General features: G+C 43.2%; 1 protein-coding gene across 6 annotated transcripts in view; it reads right to left on the minus strand.

Moving 5' to 3' along the window:
• The window catches only part of LOC105009875 (protein tyrosine phosphatase receptor type J), a 66,685-nt gene that overhangs the window by 9,270 nt on the left and 40,873 nt on the right, over positions 1-16,542 (minus strand). For all 6 annotated transcript variants that reach the window (XM_034288185.1, XM_034288186.1, XM_034288184.1 and 3 more), the window contains 24 exons: positions 15,654-15,902; positions 15,254-15,511; positions 14,613-14,885; positions 14,189-14,443; positions 13,739-13,999; positions 13,321-13,575; positions 12,902-13,156; positions 12,323-12,583; positions 7,695-7,964; positions 7,259-7,507; positions 6,962-7,107; positions 6,692-6,848; positions 5,122-5,271; positions 4,758-4,956; positions 4,553-4,659; positions 4,224-4,308; positions 3,988-4,032; positions 3,842-3,850; positions 3,417-3,504; positions 3,029-3,119; positions 2,448-2,521; positions 2,054-2,188; positions 1,262-1,378; positions 625-785 (listed from right to left, as the gene is read on the minus strand). In XM_034288185.1, the coding sequence (XP_034144076.1) occupies positions 625-785; positions 1,262-1,378; positions 2,054-2,188; positions 2,448-2,521; positions 3,029-3,119; positions 3,417-3,504; positions 3,842-3,850; positions 3,988-4,032; positions 4,224-4,308; positions 4,553-4,659; positions 4,758-4,956; positions 5,122-5,271; positions 6,692-6,848; positions 6,962-7,107; positions 7,259-7,507; positions 7,695-7,964; positions 12,323-12,583; positions 12,902-13,156; positions 13,321-13,575; positions 13,739-13,999; positions 14,189-14,443; positions 14,613-14,885; positions 15,254-15,511; positions 15,654-15,902 (4,150 nt within the window). The remainder of the gene's footprint in view (positions 1-624; positions 786-1,261; positions 1,379-2,053; positions 2,189-2,447; positions 2,522-3,028; positions 3,120-3,416; positions 3,505-3,841; positions 3,851-3,987; positions 4,033-4,223; positions 4,309-4,552; positions 4,660-4,757; positions 4,957-5,121; positions 5,272-6,691; positions 6,849-6,961; positions 7,108-7,258; positions 7,508-7,694; positions 7,965-12,322; positions 12,584-12,901; positions 13,157-13,320; positions 13,576-13,738; positions 14,000-14,188; positions 14,444-14,612; positions 14,886-15,253; positions 15,512-15,653; positions 15,903-16,542) is intronic.

Raw genomic sequence — 16,542 nt, forward strand, 5'->3', positions numbered from 1 at the left:
CCCTACATCAAAGGGACGATAGACGGGGCCATGTACCGTCAAATCTTGAGTGAAAACCATTGAAAATGAGTCGTGGATGAGTATTCCAGCATGATAATGACCCAAAACACACGGCCAAGGCAACAAAGGAGTGGCTCAAGAAGAAGCACATTGAGGTCCTGGAGTGGCCTAGCCAGTCTCCAGATCTTAATCCCAAAAAATCTGTGGAGGGAGCTGAAGGTTCCAGTTGCCTTGAAACCTTAATGACTTGGAGAAGATCTGCAAAGCGGAGCGGGACAAAATCCCTCCTGAGATGTGTGCAAACATGGAGGCCAACTACAAGAAACATCTGACCTCTGTGATTGCCAACAAGGGTTTCGCCACCATGTACTAAGTAATGTTTTGCAGAGGGGTCGAATACCTATTTCACTCATTAAAATGCAAATCAACATTTTTGACATGCATTTTTCTGGATTTGTTTGTTGTTATTCTGTCTCTCACTGTTCAAATAAACCTACCTTTTAAATTATAGACTGATCATTTTTTAGTCAGTGGGCAAATGTACAAAATCAGCAGGGGATCAAAAAATGTTTTTACTCACTCAACTATTGTGACATGTTGCATGTGCATGTGTGGTATGTGTACCTGCAGTGGACAACAGTGGGGGAGTGGCGCGAGTACTGGTCCATGTGTTCTCGGACCAGATGTCTGAAGTTGATGAGTAGCTCCGTGGTCTCTGGGACGCCGTGGTCCGGCCAGGCTGTGAAGTGGAAGTGACGCACGGAGCGTGTCTCTGCTGTCTTTATCTGTCAGCCAATCACAAAGACACTTCCTGATAACCACGGATGTATGTGAACCATAATGACACCTTTACATTTGAGTCGTTTTGCTCTTAGCCAGAACACCTACACACTGCATTTTAAGATATCTAGATGGGACAGCCACTCAGTGGGATCTAAAAATATCTGGCAAAATTCCTAATTTCCTAATCAAACTGCTAGTCATAATGAAGTGTGCATAAGTCATTGAAAATACACCTGCACAGTTATTACTTTTTTCAACAAAAAAAACTGTCAGCATTTATCAATGATGTGATAAATCTTTGTTTCAAACAGAAATATGCATTTCTAACAGAAAAATATATGTAAAAAAAGAAAAAATATTTTTTAACTGGTAAGGGTAGTTTTTACCTGAGCTATGAATAACACCTCTGGTTACACCCATTTAGCAGTTGATGAAAACATCAGTACTATTTGTTCCTGCAATCACCCCAAAAACGTACATTTTTTATTTCGAAGTCCCTGATAGTCCAGTCTTCTAGAGGAATGTCAGAGGTGGTTGCAACAGTGATGTTTCCAAAGCACTTGGTTTCAGACGGCCAGTATTTCTCACATTTTACCTAGAAGAGAAAGATGGTGTGTTCTTATGAATTGGTGTGCTGTGAAGACAACGTCCCATGCTTACCTAACAAGTCTAAATGTATTAGGGTTATAAAAGGGACTTATCGTCTGTTATCTTTCACATCCTTTCATAGTTAAACCTTTATTTCAGAATTCAAGGCACAGATTTCAATGCTTTGTCAATGTGAGCCATGTGTGTCTATGATTTCCAAATGCATTTTCAACAGGAGCCATGTCTGTGACCTCCAATGCTTTCTCAGTGAGAGGTCACAAATTAAACAGCAGCCCAAGTCACAGACCAGATTTCATCCCATTCTCATCTGGTTCAGGTTCTGTCTGGTTTGGTGAGAACCTGCCTTAGTCCTGTGGCCTGACTCCCTCTCACCGTTTGTGTGTAACACAACCTTGAGTCAAAGCAGATTATGGTTGCGTCCTTCATGTTAATACTGGCCACCTGTGGGAATCGAACCCACACACTGGCCTCGCGAGCACCACGACTCACTAAGTGCCTTGTGGCACCCTGTGTTTTGTATTTTCTGTTTGTGTTTCTGTTTGTGCATATATATTAATTTTTATCTTTTGACAAACCTGCTTCGGGAGTTAGTTGGTAAGTCTGCAGGCTCTTGTACATATGAGTGTGTGCGAGTGACTGTGCAGTATCGATATATACTCACTCGTCCCTGTTCGTTACAGCGTGTCAGCATGACCAGAGTCTGGACATTCTTCTCCCAGATCATCCTCCAGAACTCGTTGACGGTGCAAGGCAAAGGACCCTGGGCCGCGATGAACTCCTTCCTGGAGTTGTAACCCTGGCAATCGCAAAACATGTTGACGCAGAATGTAAGCCTCTACTACAAGCCGACTCTCGCTTTCCCAAATGTTTCCATACAACTGTACATCCTGGTCAGTGTGAAACGGATGTAAAATCACTAGTGCCGGAGGTTCAGCTCATTTGAATCAACGCGCAACTGGACCCTGCTTTGGGATAGAAACTCAAAGCACAGCACAGAAGCAAACCGGGTCAGAGCAGGCAGATTACGATGGCGATGATGATGGGTTGGTACGCACCGGGATGTAGTTAGAATTGATGTAGTCATCGAATGGACTCCCTTGGATGGACAGTTTCACTCTAGAGGAATCATCTAGGATGTTGGAAAGAGGAGGAGTGAGGGGTGATAGAACACCTTGGATGGACAGTTTCACTCTAGAGGAATCATCTAGGATGTTGGAAAGAGGAGGAGTGAGGGGTGATAGAACACCTTGGATGGACAGTTTCACTCTAGAGGAATCATCTAGGATGTTGGAAAGAGGAGGAGTGAGGGGTGATAGAACACCTTGGATGGACAGTTTCACTCTAGAGGAATCATCTAGGATGTTGGAAAGAGGAGGAGTGAGGGGTGATAGAACTTAAGAGACTCCTTGTCTTCCTGCCCAAAGAAAGACCATCTTGCTGCCTATCTACTGTAGTGTAACTTTTTTCTTGTGTAAATAGCTAAGCTATTGAGTAAACAAAGGAGTTAGTCTGTTTGGCAATGGGGATGGAGGGTTAGATATGACCGGCTATGTTAGGTATGGTAAGCAGTGGCAGGAGGATCTGGATTATTGTCATGGAGACGAGGGTCAAGTGTCAGGGGTCTTGGTCGACTCACAGGGAAGAACGTTGTTGTAGCGGTTCTTGGGCTTGTTCTCCAAGGCCACAGCGCTGGCTCTTGCTTGGGCTGTTCCAACTGGCTTCAGATCCTGGAGTGAGAGGAGAAGACATTAGGTTCCAAGTAGCTAACAGAATCACTTGGTATATTTACAGAACACAGAACAACATCTGAAGTCCAATGGGACATCCATTATACCGGATGTGTATGAACCAGGGCCGGCTCCAGGCATAAGCAACAAAAGCGGTCGCTTAGGTCCCCCAAACGCTAGGGGGCCTCTGACTGCTAACAATAGAAGACAGGGGGCCACAAATCACATTTTCCTTAGGGCCACCAAATGGCCAGAGCCGGCACTGGTATGAACCATTTAAGCAGCTTCATGGTTTACCTCAAACTCCTCGGCGAAGCCACAGTTAGAGTCCGCCCTCTGCTTCTTGTAATATGCCTCATAATCCTCCACCCTCACGGCAATGTTTCTGCTCAGCAACACCAAGGACAGGAGCATTGAGAAAAACACACAGCAAGACAAGGACAGGAGCATTGAGAAAAACACACAGCAAGACAAGGACAGGAGCATTGAGAAAAACACACAGCAAGACAAGGACAGGAGCATTGAGAAAAACACACAGCAAGACAAGGACAGGAGCATTGAGAAAAACACACAGCAAGACAAGGACAGGAGCATTGAGAAAAACACACAGCAAGACAAGGACAGGAGCATTGAGAAAAACACACAGCAACACCAAGGACAGGAGCATTGAGCAAGACATGCGTCGTGTCTGTTACGGTTACAGCCACGCGTTTGATACTCACACTTTAGCTCTGAAAAAGAGAATAAGAACAAACGTCAGTGGTGGAAGATGGGATTTTTTTCTTCAACCCAAACTCCTATTATTATTGGTGTTATTTGTTTGGTAAATTGTTTTACTGAGACACAAGCGAAGGAACGGAAGAATCACCTCATCGACTGAATCTGGATGTCTGACGTCTCTTTCTTTGTGTGTCTGTAAAAGCGAAAAGCATCCAAACATCATATGAACATCGAGACATTTAGGGTGTAATTCATTTGGGATTTAAGTTGCTTCTAACACAACAAAACAGAGCCCAGAGGATTCCATTTGTGAAATTTCTTCTAAAACGCTCCCCACTTGTACACCCCATAATTGGTCAGGTGATCATGACGATGATCTCTCACCTCCGGATATAGAAGATGCCGGCGACGATGAGGAGGAGGACCGTGAATATTCCAAGACCTACCCCAATGGCCAGACCGGTGATCTCTACATAATAATGACCAGAGAAAAGGAGAGACAGCAAAGCCTTGTGAACATTTCCACACTCCATTTCAAAAATCTTTGTAAAGCATTTCACACCCCATTATTCATTATAACACTTGCTATAAGCATTCATAACAGCTCATAGCACCTCACAAGTGCCTTTTTGGATATTCATATTTTTGATTAGAATGTTTTAAATGGTTTATATAGTTAAGTGCTGCAGTAAAGGGTTTTGTGCAGTATTTACCATTGTTCTGAGAAAGAGAAACTTGATCTGAGAACGGCAATGTTACAGAGTAGATTGATGAAGGAACGTTTTCAGGGTCAGTTTTAGTGAATAAAACAATGGCAAAGCTGTGGACATATCAGAACAAAAAGAGTCAATTACTTTTAATTTTCCCATTATTAATTAAAGCTAAGTCCTTCACACATTCCAGTGTTCTGTTACATACCTGTAAACACTACTGGCTTTCAGTTGGCCATTTAAATAGCTGTTCCATAATGTTTCGTCCCCTATGATAACATCAAAGCTCCCAGTACTTCTGAGACTAGATGTGTCACGGACCGTGGCCAGGTATGTTAGGGTAGAATCAACAATCCATTTATTATAGGTGTTCATTAAGTACTGCCCTGATTTGGACAGATTAAAACCTGCAATAAAAACAACACAGAAGCAAAAAGAGATTTTGGTTTCAAGGACACTGATTCAAAATATTTTTTATACACTGACTCAAAACACACTCAGGTTGGTGTCTTCACATCAAACAAAAATTATTAATGTACAGATGTTAGTGAATACGAGTTAAAGGAACGCACTCTTGATGTCTGACGTTACCAGCACACCAAACTGCTTGACCATTCCGTTGGTGTCGTTCAGGATATTGGATTTCAGTTGTATGGTGAAGGAAGTTGTGGTCCTATTCAGGATAGCGACTAGGGACTCAATGTTTGATGGGGCAGGGGGGGCTGGAAATGAGGATGATAGTAAAAAGAAATGGGACGTAAATACTTTGTTATACTTACAACATTTACATGTTTATGGGCTTACTGTACATTTGACCTCGATACGTATTGCATAGGAAATATGCTTTTTCATTATATCCTATTCCATCACATACTGTTCCATCATATCCTACTCCATCTCATATTGTTCCATCGTATCCTGTTCCATCACATACTTTTCCATCACATACTGTTACATCATATCCTGTTCCATCATATCCTGTTCCATCAGATACTGTTCCATCATATCCTGTTCCATCACATATTGTTCCATCATATCCTATTCAATCATATCCTACTCCATCACATACTGTTCCATCATATCCTACTCCATCATATCCTGTTACATTATATCCTCTTCCATCATATCGTGTTCCATCATATACTGTTCAATCATATCCTGCTCCATCACATACTGTTCAATCATATCCTGTTCCATCACATACTGTTACATTACATCTTGTTCCATCACATACTGTTCCATCATATCCTATTCCATTATATCCTGTTCCATCATATCCTACTCCATCACATACTGTTATGTTAAATCCTGTTCCATCACATACTGTGCCATAACATACTGTTCCATTACAACCTGTTCCATCACATACTGTTCCATAACATACTGTTCCATTACAACCTGTTCCATCACATACTGTTCCATCATATCCTATTCCATCATATCCTACTTCATCACATACTGTTACATTAAATCCTGTTCCATCATATACTATCCCATCATATCCTATTCCATCATATACTATCCCATCATATACTATCCCATCATATCCTATTCCATCATATACTATCCCATCATATACTATCCCATTATATCCTGTTCCATCATATACTATCCCATTATATCCTATTCCATCCATCCATCTTCTTCCGCTTATCCGGGGCCGGGTCGCGGGGGCAGCAGTCTAAGCAGGGATGCCCAGACTTCCCTCTCCCCAGACACTTCCTCCAGCTCTTCCGGGGGGACACCGAGGCGTTCCCAGGCCAGCCGGGAGACATAGTCCCTCCAGCGTGTCCTAGGTCTTCCCCGGGGTCTCTTCCCGGTGGGACGGGACCGGAACACCTTCCCAGGAAGGCGTTCCGGAGGCATCCGAAACAGATGCCCAAGCCACCTCAGCTGACCCCTCTCGATGTGGGATGTGAGAGATATCCTATTCCATCATATACTATCCCATTATATCCTATTCCATCATATACTATCCCATCATATCCTATTCCATCATATACTATCCCATCATATACTATCCCATCATATACTATCCCATCATATCCTATTCCATTATATCCAATTCCATCATATACTATCCCATCATATCCTATTCCATCCTATCCTATTCCATCCTATCTGATTGTTTCTTTCACGTACCACTGATGCCAGTTAGGCAGGTGTAGATTTGGACGGTGCTGGATTTACCACAGCCCAGGGTGGTGATAGACAGTGTGTAGTTGGTGTAATACTTCAGATTAAGTATTTGGTAGCCACAGGTTGGGTTACAGGACTCACTGACGTTAGGATTCTGGACCTACACAAAACCAATCAACTAATCACTCCAAAATGTCATCAAATCCTCATATTTGATTTAATGTACAGGTCGGGACATGCATTGTGTAATAATAACCTCACAAGTGAACATACCGGGCCCTGGGAAGGCAGATTGGTTTCAGTAGCACTGATCTGAAAACCCCGGTTCCATCCTTGGGGTTGGGACCAGGACAGATTCAGGTGGGCAGGTGAAGGAGCGTCAGTAGTATTGCACATCAGGTTGGACACAGAGCTGGCAACTGTAGAGTGAAGGACGGTCTGAATTACATCTGGATTGAATTTATGCGTGTTTAGCTAATGATAATCTGTCCTTTTCTAAATCCACATGCATTCTCAACATGTCGGAGCGCCGTTGGAATGTGAAACAAGCTCTATGAAGGAAGGTCCTACCGGTGCAGAAGGGGAACCAGACCGAGTCTCCTTGGGTTCCGTCGACCGTCTGCGTAGTCACGCTGAAGTTGTATGGCCTACCAGGGTCCAGATCGCTGATGGTGGTTGAATTAAACCCGGTGCAGTTGGTGAAGTTGGTCCCGTTCACAATGAAGACGTAACTGGGTTTGTATTCCACAGGCCAATCCCAGGTCAAGGTAACGTAATGTTCCCCTGCCTGTGCCGTCAGTGACCTGACACGCTCAGGCCCTGAGAAATGAGATCAAAGACAGCTTGGAGAGATTAGTGGAAGAGCGGTTAAGAAAACAACAGTCTTGGGGCTGTGTTTATGCGTAAGCTGGTGTTTTTGAGTGTGTTCAGACAATGGCTCCTGAGGCCTGATGGCTTAGTTTGTGTGAGTCTGTGTGTGTGTGTGTGTGTGTTTGGTAACACTCACTTGTTGTGACCAAATTCATCCTGACTTCCTTGCTTTGGAAACCGAGAACCCCTACTGTGACCACGGAGATATTGTAAGATGTTCCAGAGAACAGGTTGGTCAGTATTAGACTGGTGTTCGTGGTGTTAGTCTGGGTGATTTGCTGCGTACACTGGTAGTTCACTTTGTAAAAGAAGGTGGTGTTGGCCATCAGAGGCGCTTCAGCCCATTTGACAGAGATGGACGTCGTGGTGATCCCCAAGATCTCCATGCCCCCAGGCTGGTTGGGATCTGTAAGATTCCACAGAAATGCATCAAGTTGCCGCAATCGGAAATGATCTCAAAAGCGACCTCTGGGGCGGGGGGGCTAGCTCAAATAGCGTCATCTGCAGCTCGCAGTGGCATTTCCGGTGGCAGGTTGAGATGCCACAGCATCTGCTCCATTAGCAGTGGCATTTATAGTGGCAGGTTGAGATGCCAACGATTTTTCCTGAGATGCCACGAAATTTTTCGCCGTTTATATGGTATTTCCGGTGGCAGCCTGAGATGCCACAAATTTACTCGGGCACCTGCCATCGTTTGAATGGTATTTCCGGTGGCAATCTAGGATGCCATGGCACCTGCCGCTGTTTGTGTGGGTTGCCACCGGTTCACCGTAAGATGCCATGTCACATTTGACCGATTATGGGGTAGAACGGTGGCAAACAAGGGCTGTGTCCGAAATCACCCACTACTCAACATATACAACCAAACCAGTAGCCTGTCGTATTGTAGAGGAAAGAGCGTATCCGACTGCAACTGCTGGTGTTTATAGCATTTGCTGGTGAGATACCTTATAGTTCATAAATGTTAACATTTACCAATATTACACTTGATAGCATTTTCATGACCATATTTGTTTATTTTTTTCAACGTTCCTTTGATTATTTATAATATTTTATTTGTATTACAGTCTGTTATGTTGCAGTGCTAAGGAAAGAAATTGGTGGTAGCCTATGTTTTTATTTATTTTTTAAATGCAATGACAAAATACTTTACTCACTCAAATAAAAGACTGCAGTTTAAAGCATGATTACAATAGGGGAACAATATTTAGGATTGTGCCCCCTTTATTTTTTAAATCTTGAATTTCTTTTTTTTTCAGACCCTGATCAGCAGAGATCAGCAGGACGACTATAGCTTACTGAAGAGCGATTGTGAAGCTCCGACTATCGCCATGCTGGCAGTAGCCCGGATAAAAGATGTGGACTGTCGGTGGAGCTGAGGACGAATATGAAGCCTGTAGCTGCGGCTAGCGGGGGAATCAACTATAAAAAAATAAAATAACTCTTATTGCTAGTGACAGCCGAAGATAGACAGGAAAGGGGCACAGAGAGAGAGGGGAAGACATGCAGAAAAGGGCCGCAGGTTGGATTTGCATTAAAGCTGATTCTGATTATTCTGTAGTAAGAGAACTTTGTACACATTTTACAAAAGATAGTCACAAACTTTTTGTTTTATAAACGTTATTTTTACTGTAAATTACTATCTTTCCAGTGGGAGATTACTTGGCATTTCAACCTGTAAACATTTGATGAGGTTTGCTGATGTCAATATGCATCTGCTTTAGGCTACTAATGGATAATAGTACTGAGTTTGTGAACTGTTTAAAACTACATAAATATCCTCATAGAGAGTACAACACCAGTGAAGAGATTCATCAACTAGCAGCCAGTGACTTATAAATTAACAGCACATGGGAATGGAAGCAACAGCATGAGTTTCTGAGCAAGCTCTGGCTTCGTCTTTTGCGTCTTGCCAGCTACATCTAAGGTAAAATAACCATCTCTTTCACCTGCACTCTTCTGTTAGCATTCATATTAAAACGTGCCTATATACTGTATTGTTTATGCTATCATTGTTTTCACCTGTCACCAGCAGGCACATAAGCACAGACAGAAAACACAGGAGCATAGATAAAAGCAGATAGACAGAGAACACATAAATCACATAAATACAGCACATGAGCACCAAAATCAAATGCATCATGTTTTAAGCAATCGTTCGTTTATATTATGTAGCCTAGAGCACAAAATGTTTTCTGAAAGGTTTAACATAGCATACATAAACTTCACTTTGCCTTATAATATTAATCATCTGAATACAGTTTGCTAAATTAAATTAAATTGAAAAAATATACATTATTACAATTTCATTACAGTACACAAGACATCTTTGTGTGGTTGTGTAAAATGGTTGCCAGATTTGTGTTTGTCCTGTAAGAATATAAACATCAGCCCTGATGGTTAATTACTTGCAATGCTTTATGATGTTTGTAGGAACACTTGTTTTCTCTTAATGTATCCATTAAAACGTCACCCATTTAAAGTGTGCTAAGGCAACAGTTATGATAAGGACACTATATTATCACAAGTGGCTTGAGGTGATTGTCAAATTTGAAAATATAGTTTATGGACTTAAAGTAATCCGTAGTGCATGATATGTAGCCTAAGAACAGTATAACACATGCCGATGTATTGGAAACATATGCATGTTTTGTAAATTATTCATGAAAATGAGGCAACAAGAGCTTCTTTGCTTTGGTGCATAAATACTGGTATGTTGTCACTGACAAGGTGTCTGCAGGTTTGATTGATGTGGTTTGTTACCACAATCAATCAATGTTTGTTGCAAGACTGGAAGAATAAAATGGTCCTACTGTAAAAAAAATAATATATATCTCTATACATATAGTTGTTGGAATTTAATTTAATTGAACAAGAGAGAAGGAGGATAAATGCAAGGTAAGTAAGTAATACATTAATAATCGTCCAAAATGTAGCCTTTCAAACAAGGATTTCAAACAATTCACATATCAGATCATTATAACTCCTTATAAGAAGCATAATGAACATCTGAAGCTGCAATACTTAAATTACCTTCCATACCTGGCAACCCTGCAGGGTGTCATCTGAATCGTATAAAGGGGATCACTGCCCACCTTTTTCTCAGAGCAGCACTTGGGTGTTGTCGGTTGCTTGACCATACAATACAGCATCGCTTACTGTGACAGGAAGCTTTTTTGCTTTTTTTGATGTGTTTTGAAGATGCTCTGGATACAGATTAGTTGCATTACCATTCATTATTATTTTTATTTACATGTAAAATTAAGACAATTATGAATATATACTGACATTTTGGGATGTCTTCACTTGGGAAAAACATAAATTATCAATAACATACTTTTTTTTACTGCAGGAAAACATTCTAATCCAACATAGCCTAGCTGCAGCTGACTGGTGCGATAAGGCAACATTCCATGGAGGACTGAAACTCCCTGCTGTCCTTTTGATGGACAGAGAAGAAAAAAAGAAGCCATCCAGGAGATGGAAACCTGGGATGGGGAACTGGATGAGGATTCTCCAGCAGAACTTTTTACATTTGTCTTTGAAAAGAAAAAGGACTATGACAACTTCTGGGAAGAACTTCTTGATAAAAACAATTACAGACTCTTTGCAAGATTTGAGGAACAGTGATTGTTAAAATATTTTTTTATTATGTTATATTCAAGAGTTTTGTTCCTAAATACAGCCTAGTAATTCATACCAAGACCTTTGTACATGGTTTTAAATTAGAATCCTGTGATGCACAGATAAATATAAATATCACCTACTATAGTAAGCTATAAATGTTGAGGGTTTAATGTCAATAATTTTGGATAGGTCATCTGTTACAACATCTTGTTTAATTTACAATCAGAAAGGGACAGCTGCCACAGGGGGGCAGTGGCAATTGCCACAAAAATTGGCAGGTGCTTTGCCAAGTGTAAGCCTATAGCCTATAGCCTAAACTGCAGTCTTTTATTTGAGTGAGTAAAGTTTTTTGTCATTGAATTTTAAATAAATAAAAAAACATAGGCTACCACCCATTTCTTTCCTTAGCACTGCAACATAACAGACTGTAATACAAATAAAATATTATAAATAATCAAAGAAACGTTGAAAAAAATAAACAAATAGGGTCATGAAAATGCTATCAAGTGTAATATTGGTAAATGTTAACATTTATGAACTATAAGGTATCTCACCAGCAAATGCTATAAACACCAGCAGTTGCAGTCGGATACGCTCTTTCCTCTACAATACGACAGGCTACTGGTTTGGTTGTATATGTTGAGTAGCGGGTGATTTCGGACACAGCCCTTGTTTGCCACCGTTCTACCCCATAATCGGTCAAATGTGACATGGCATCTTACGGTGAACCGGTGGCAACCCACACAAACAGCGGCAGGTGCCACGGGATCCTAGATTGCCACCGGAAATACCATACAAACGATGGCAGGTGCCCGAGTAAATTTGTGGCATCTCAGGCTGCCACCGGAAATACCATATAAACGGCGAAAGATGCCGTGGCATCTCAGGAAAAATCGTTGGCATCTCAACCTGCCACCGGCATCTCAATCTGCCACTAAAAATGCCACTGCTAACGGGGCAGATGCTGTGGCATCTCAACCTGCCACCGGGAATGCCACTGCAAGCTGCCGATGCTGCCATTTGAGCCAGCTGTCACTCGGGGGGGGGGGGGGACATAACCACCGTCGCTCGCCCTGAGGCCTGAAAAGTCAAACTGAACACAGGGACAAAACTACGGCTGTCTCCCCTCATACTCACAGGTGGCCGTCGTCACGGGGATGGAGGTCGTATTGAAGGGCCCGCTGACCGTTGTCACCATGGCTGTGTACAGTCTGCCGGCTGACAGGTTTTGGAATGTGTACGACAGCCAACTGGAGATCAGGGTTGCTGTATTAGAGTATGTGTTGTTGTCGCTCAAATTGACCACGTACTGGTCCACATTCCCGCAGGGCGCTGTCCAGTTCACTGTGATGCTACTGTTTCCGTTGTTGGAGATTAATGGGTTGACTGACTCTGGCACTGGTGGAGAGGGAGACAGGAACACAGAATGGCATGATGTTTGGAACGGAGGGAACAGGGAAGGAGAGGGGGAGGAGGGGGGGGATGGAGGGGGAGAAGGGAGGGGATGGGAGAGGAGAGGGGGAGAAGGGAGGGGATCGGAGAGGAGAGGGGGAGAAGGGAGGGGAGGAGGGGGGAGAAGGGAGGGGATGGAGGGGGGAGAAGGGAGGGGGAGAAGGGAGGGGATGGGAGAGGAGAGGGGGAGAAGGGGGGGAGGGGGAGTTTGTTAAATGACACATGTGTGGACAAGGTGAGGATGCGTCTTCAATATTCACTCACTTGTATATATTTGTTTTGTCACCGCTGCGCTCAAGTAGTTTAACACTCCGACTGTCACCACTGAGACGTTGTACAGTGTTCCGCACTGGAGGTTATCCAGCAGGAACCAGCTGGATCCGGTCAGGTTCTGCCTGCCCAAAATGTACACAGAGAAGTTGTACTGCACTTGGTCCATTCCAATGGGTGAGGACCAGCTGATGTTGATGGTATTAATGTTCTGGGACTGGACATTAATGGCTCCAGGAGGGTTGGGATCTGGGAACCAACCAGGAAGACGTCAGTTATGGAACAGACTGCTGGAGGACGTTCCCTAGAATTCTACATGCTGTTGAGAAAACCATCAGCAACTAATCAGCAGCAACTGAACCAATGGAGTTAGGATCAAACCTCGGTTGTTATCAAAATATCAACTGACTTACATGTGGCACTCGAAATATTCTGCGCTGAAACTGTGAGCGGTCCACTGTTGGTGTCCACTTTGACCACGTAAAGCGTCCCTGGAGTCAGGTTCAAGAACACCGCTGTTGTAGAGGGGTATACGGTTTGGTTTGCCCTCGGGCTGCCGTTGTAGATTGTGACGGTGTAAGAGTCCACTTGACCCACCGCGGCATCCCAAGACACATTCATTGTGGTGGTTGTCCCTATGGCGGAAATGTTGGTGGCCACCGAAGGAGCTGAAACGGTAGACAGAAGACGGTACAGTTTAACATTTCAGAGTAACTCAGTAGATGCTGTGTGTAAATTATCCTTTCAGTTGGGTTAGATGGGAAATACAGATCATCACCTTTCCATGCTATGTGAAGTGCTATGTGAAGAAGGAAGAAAAGGCAACTTTACCTGTGTAATTCAAAATCCATACAGTTTCAGACTGAACCCCATGGTTGACCACAGCCACCGTGAAGTTGTAATTGTACCCAGGCTGAAGTGAGGTGAAGGTGTAGTTTGAGAACGGGGTTGAGTCATTCCACTGAGGACCATTGTTGGAAGTGGCCACCAGGTAGGAGTAGGTGGGTTTCCAGTCATCCTGTTGGGACCAGGAAAGGCTGACAGCGGTTGTGTTGCTGTACACAACGGTGAGGTTACCGACCGCCTTGGGCACTGAATGGCAAAGAGCGCAGATATCGTTTTAGTATATTCTATGACACAAGATAATTCAGTGGCTACTTTTATACACCTCTTAACCACCCTGAAGTTAAGGCTGTTTGCTTGCTGAATTAAGAGCGCTTCAAATCCCAGTCCAACAATCCTGGAGATCCATCCCTTTAGATGTTTAAAGTACGGGCTTACTTGTGTAGCTAAAGCAGGGTACTGGATTTGCTTCGCATCCCGATGCAGCTAACGTGGTAACGGTGAAGTTGTAGCCAGTCCCAGGTTGTAGACCACAGACATTGAAGGTGGTACTGACAGTGTTGTTCTGTACAAGGACAGCAGCAGTTTTGTACTGGATTCTGTAGGACTGATTATCCGCAGGTGCATCCCACTTTAAAAAAACTGACCAGCTGGATAATGGTTTCGCTGTGAGGTTCAACACCGGCTTGGCCACTGGAAGAAAGGAGGGGGGGGCTCAATCTGTGATTTTACTAGGACAGGAAATAATATTTTGGTAAGGCAAATTTAAATTGAAACTTTTCCATTCAACCATGTGAGGACAAGTATTTCGGGTCAAAATGTCCATGAGAATGTACTTTACAGTTGATCCAAATGTACTTACAAGTACATGCAGACGTATTAACAGGCTCGCTTCCTAAATTCTGGGGTCCTATTGTTGTTACTCTGATGTTGTAGTTACTTCCAGACACTAAAGAGGTCAGGTTGTAGCTCGGGGTAGAAGAAGACAGGTTACCAACAACAGACGCATCTGACTGGTAGATAATGTTATAGGAGATGTTTGTAGCATTAGTCATTTGATCAGGTGTTGTCCACTGGATGGAGATGGAGCTGGTCGTCCTCTCTGTGATGTTTAGGGGACCAGGTGGGGTGGGTACTGTGACGGAGGAACGACAGAGATGCTAGGAAAGTTGCAAAAGCTAAAAAGGGATGCAGAGAGATCACTACATCCCTGTTTCATCACTACAACAAGGTTTGAGACAAAATGCGAGCAAGACCCTAACTAATCACTCAACAACGGCTTTCGTAGGTGAGAATGCCCACCCTGTTTGAGCAGCACCGAAGTGACCGACTGAAAAGGACAATTCTATGTAAAAGTCCTTAACTTCATCTCTCAGGACAAACAGCGAGAACATACCTACTGTACACTCTCGCATTCAAATTCTCCAAACTATAAACCACTGTGCCTTCAGAACCTCCACAATAAAATGACAGTAAAGCCCCACTCCTGCCATAATGACTCACCTGTGGCTAACTGGGCCTTAGCGGATTGGTTACTGAGGGATCCAGCAACAGCGGTCACTGTGGCGCCATAGACTCGCCCGGGTAATAACAAAGTGAAGATTGCCCAAGTTTGGTTGATCTGACCGTTGGTATTGTTCCAAGTAGCATTTGAGATGCGGACATTGTAGTAGTCCACTCTCCCACCAGGCAAGGTCCAACTGACATTAAGCTGTGTGGTCCCTTGTGTCGCTGCCATAATGTTCCCAGGTTGTGTGGGATCTACCGAGGCAAAATCAGAAGGGTTCATTGCAATGACGTAAATGGGGACAAGGCCGCCATGGATCATAGCTGTCACTAGGACGGCATTATCGGTGCCTCCACACCTTTTGAATAAAATAGTCAGACTTAAAAGAGGACTTACATGTGCAAGCGTTTACTGTGTTGCCATCTCCTACAGTGGTGTTGTCTCCAGCGACCGCGGTGACCGTGAAGTTTAGGCACCTGCCACCACTGAGACTAGAAACAGTGAAATTTGTTGTTGAGGTTTGATTACTAAAACCATCCCAGTTTACTTTATAGAAGGAGAAGTTTCCCGTTGGTGGCGACCAACTCAGGGACGCAGATGAGGTGGTGGTGGCGACCACACTGAGGTTGCTGACAACTGAAGGCTCTGTAGAGAGGAAAATGGGAGTGGATAGTACATTGGCATTCAACAAAACATTTTATGTCACCCTAAAAACAGACATGCAGGTCTACAGTACATACTGACACGTGGACTTGAATCTCAGAGCCTGGATATTGTAAATGACATTGTACGTGTAAATAGTAAAGCCATTTTCCTTTGGCCTATAGTCATGCCATCACCAGACACTTCAATAACTCTAAATGTGTAATTGATTCCAGCAAGGGAAGTGTTATTCCTGTTCATACTGCCATCAGTCCATTCTACTATATACAGTGGGGAGAACAAGTGTTTGATACACTGCTGATTTTGCAGGTTTTCCTACTTACAAAGCATGTAGAGGTCTGTAATGTTTATCATAGGTACTCTTCAACTGTGAGAGACGGAATTTAAAAAAAAGATCCAGAAAATCGTATGATTTTTAAATAATTAATTTGCATTTTATTGCATGACATAAGTATTTGATCACCTACCAACCAATGAGAATTCCGTCTCTCACAGACCTGTCTTTAAGAAGCCCTCCTGTTCTCCACTCATTGCCTGTAATAAATGCACCTGTTTGAATTCGTTACCTGTATAAAAGACACCTGTCCACACACTCAATCAAACAGACTCCAACCTCTCCACA

The sequence above is a fragment of the Esox lucius genome, chromosome 19 (assembly GCF_011004845.1).
Source record: "Esox lucius isolate fEsoLuc1 chromosome 19, fEsoLuc1.pri, whole genome shotgun sequence".
In the NCBI taxonomy this organism is placed as follows: Eukaryota; Metazoa; Chordata; class Actinopteri; order Esociformes; family Esocidae; genus Esox; species Esox lucius.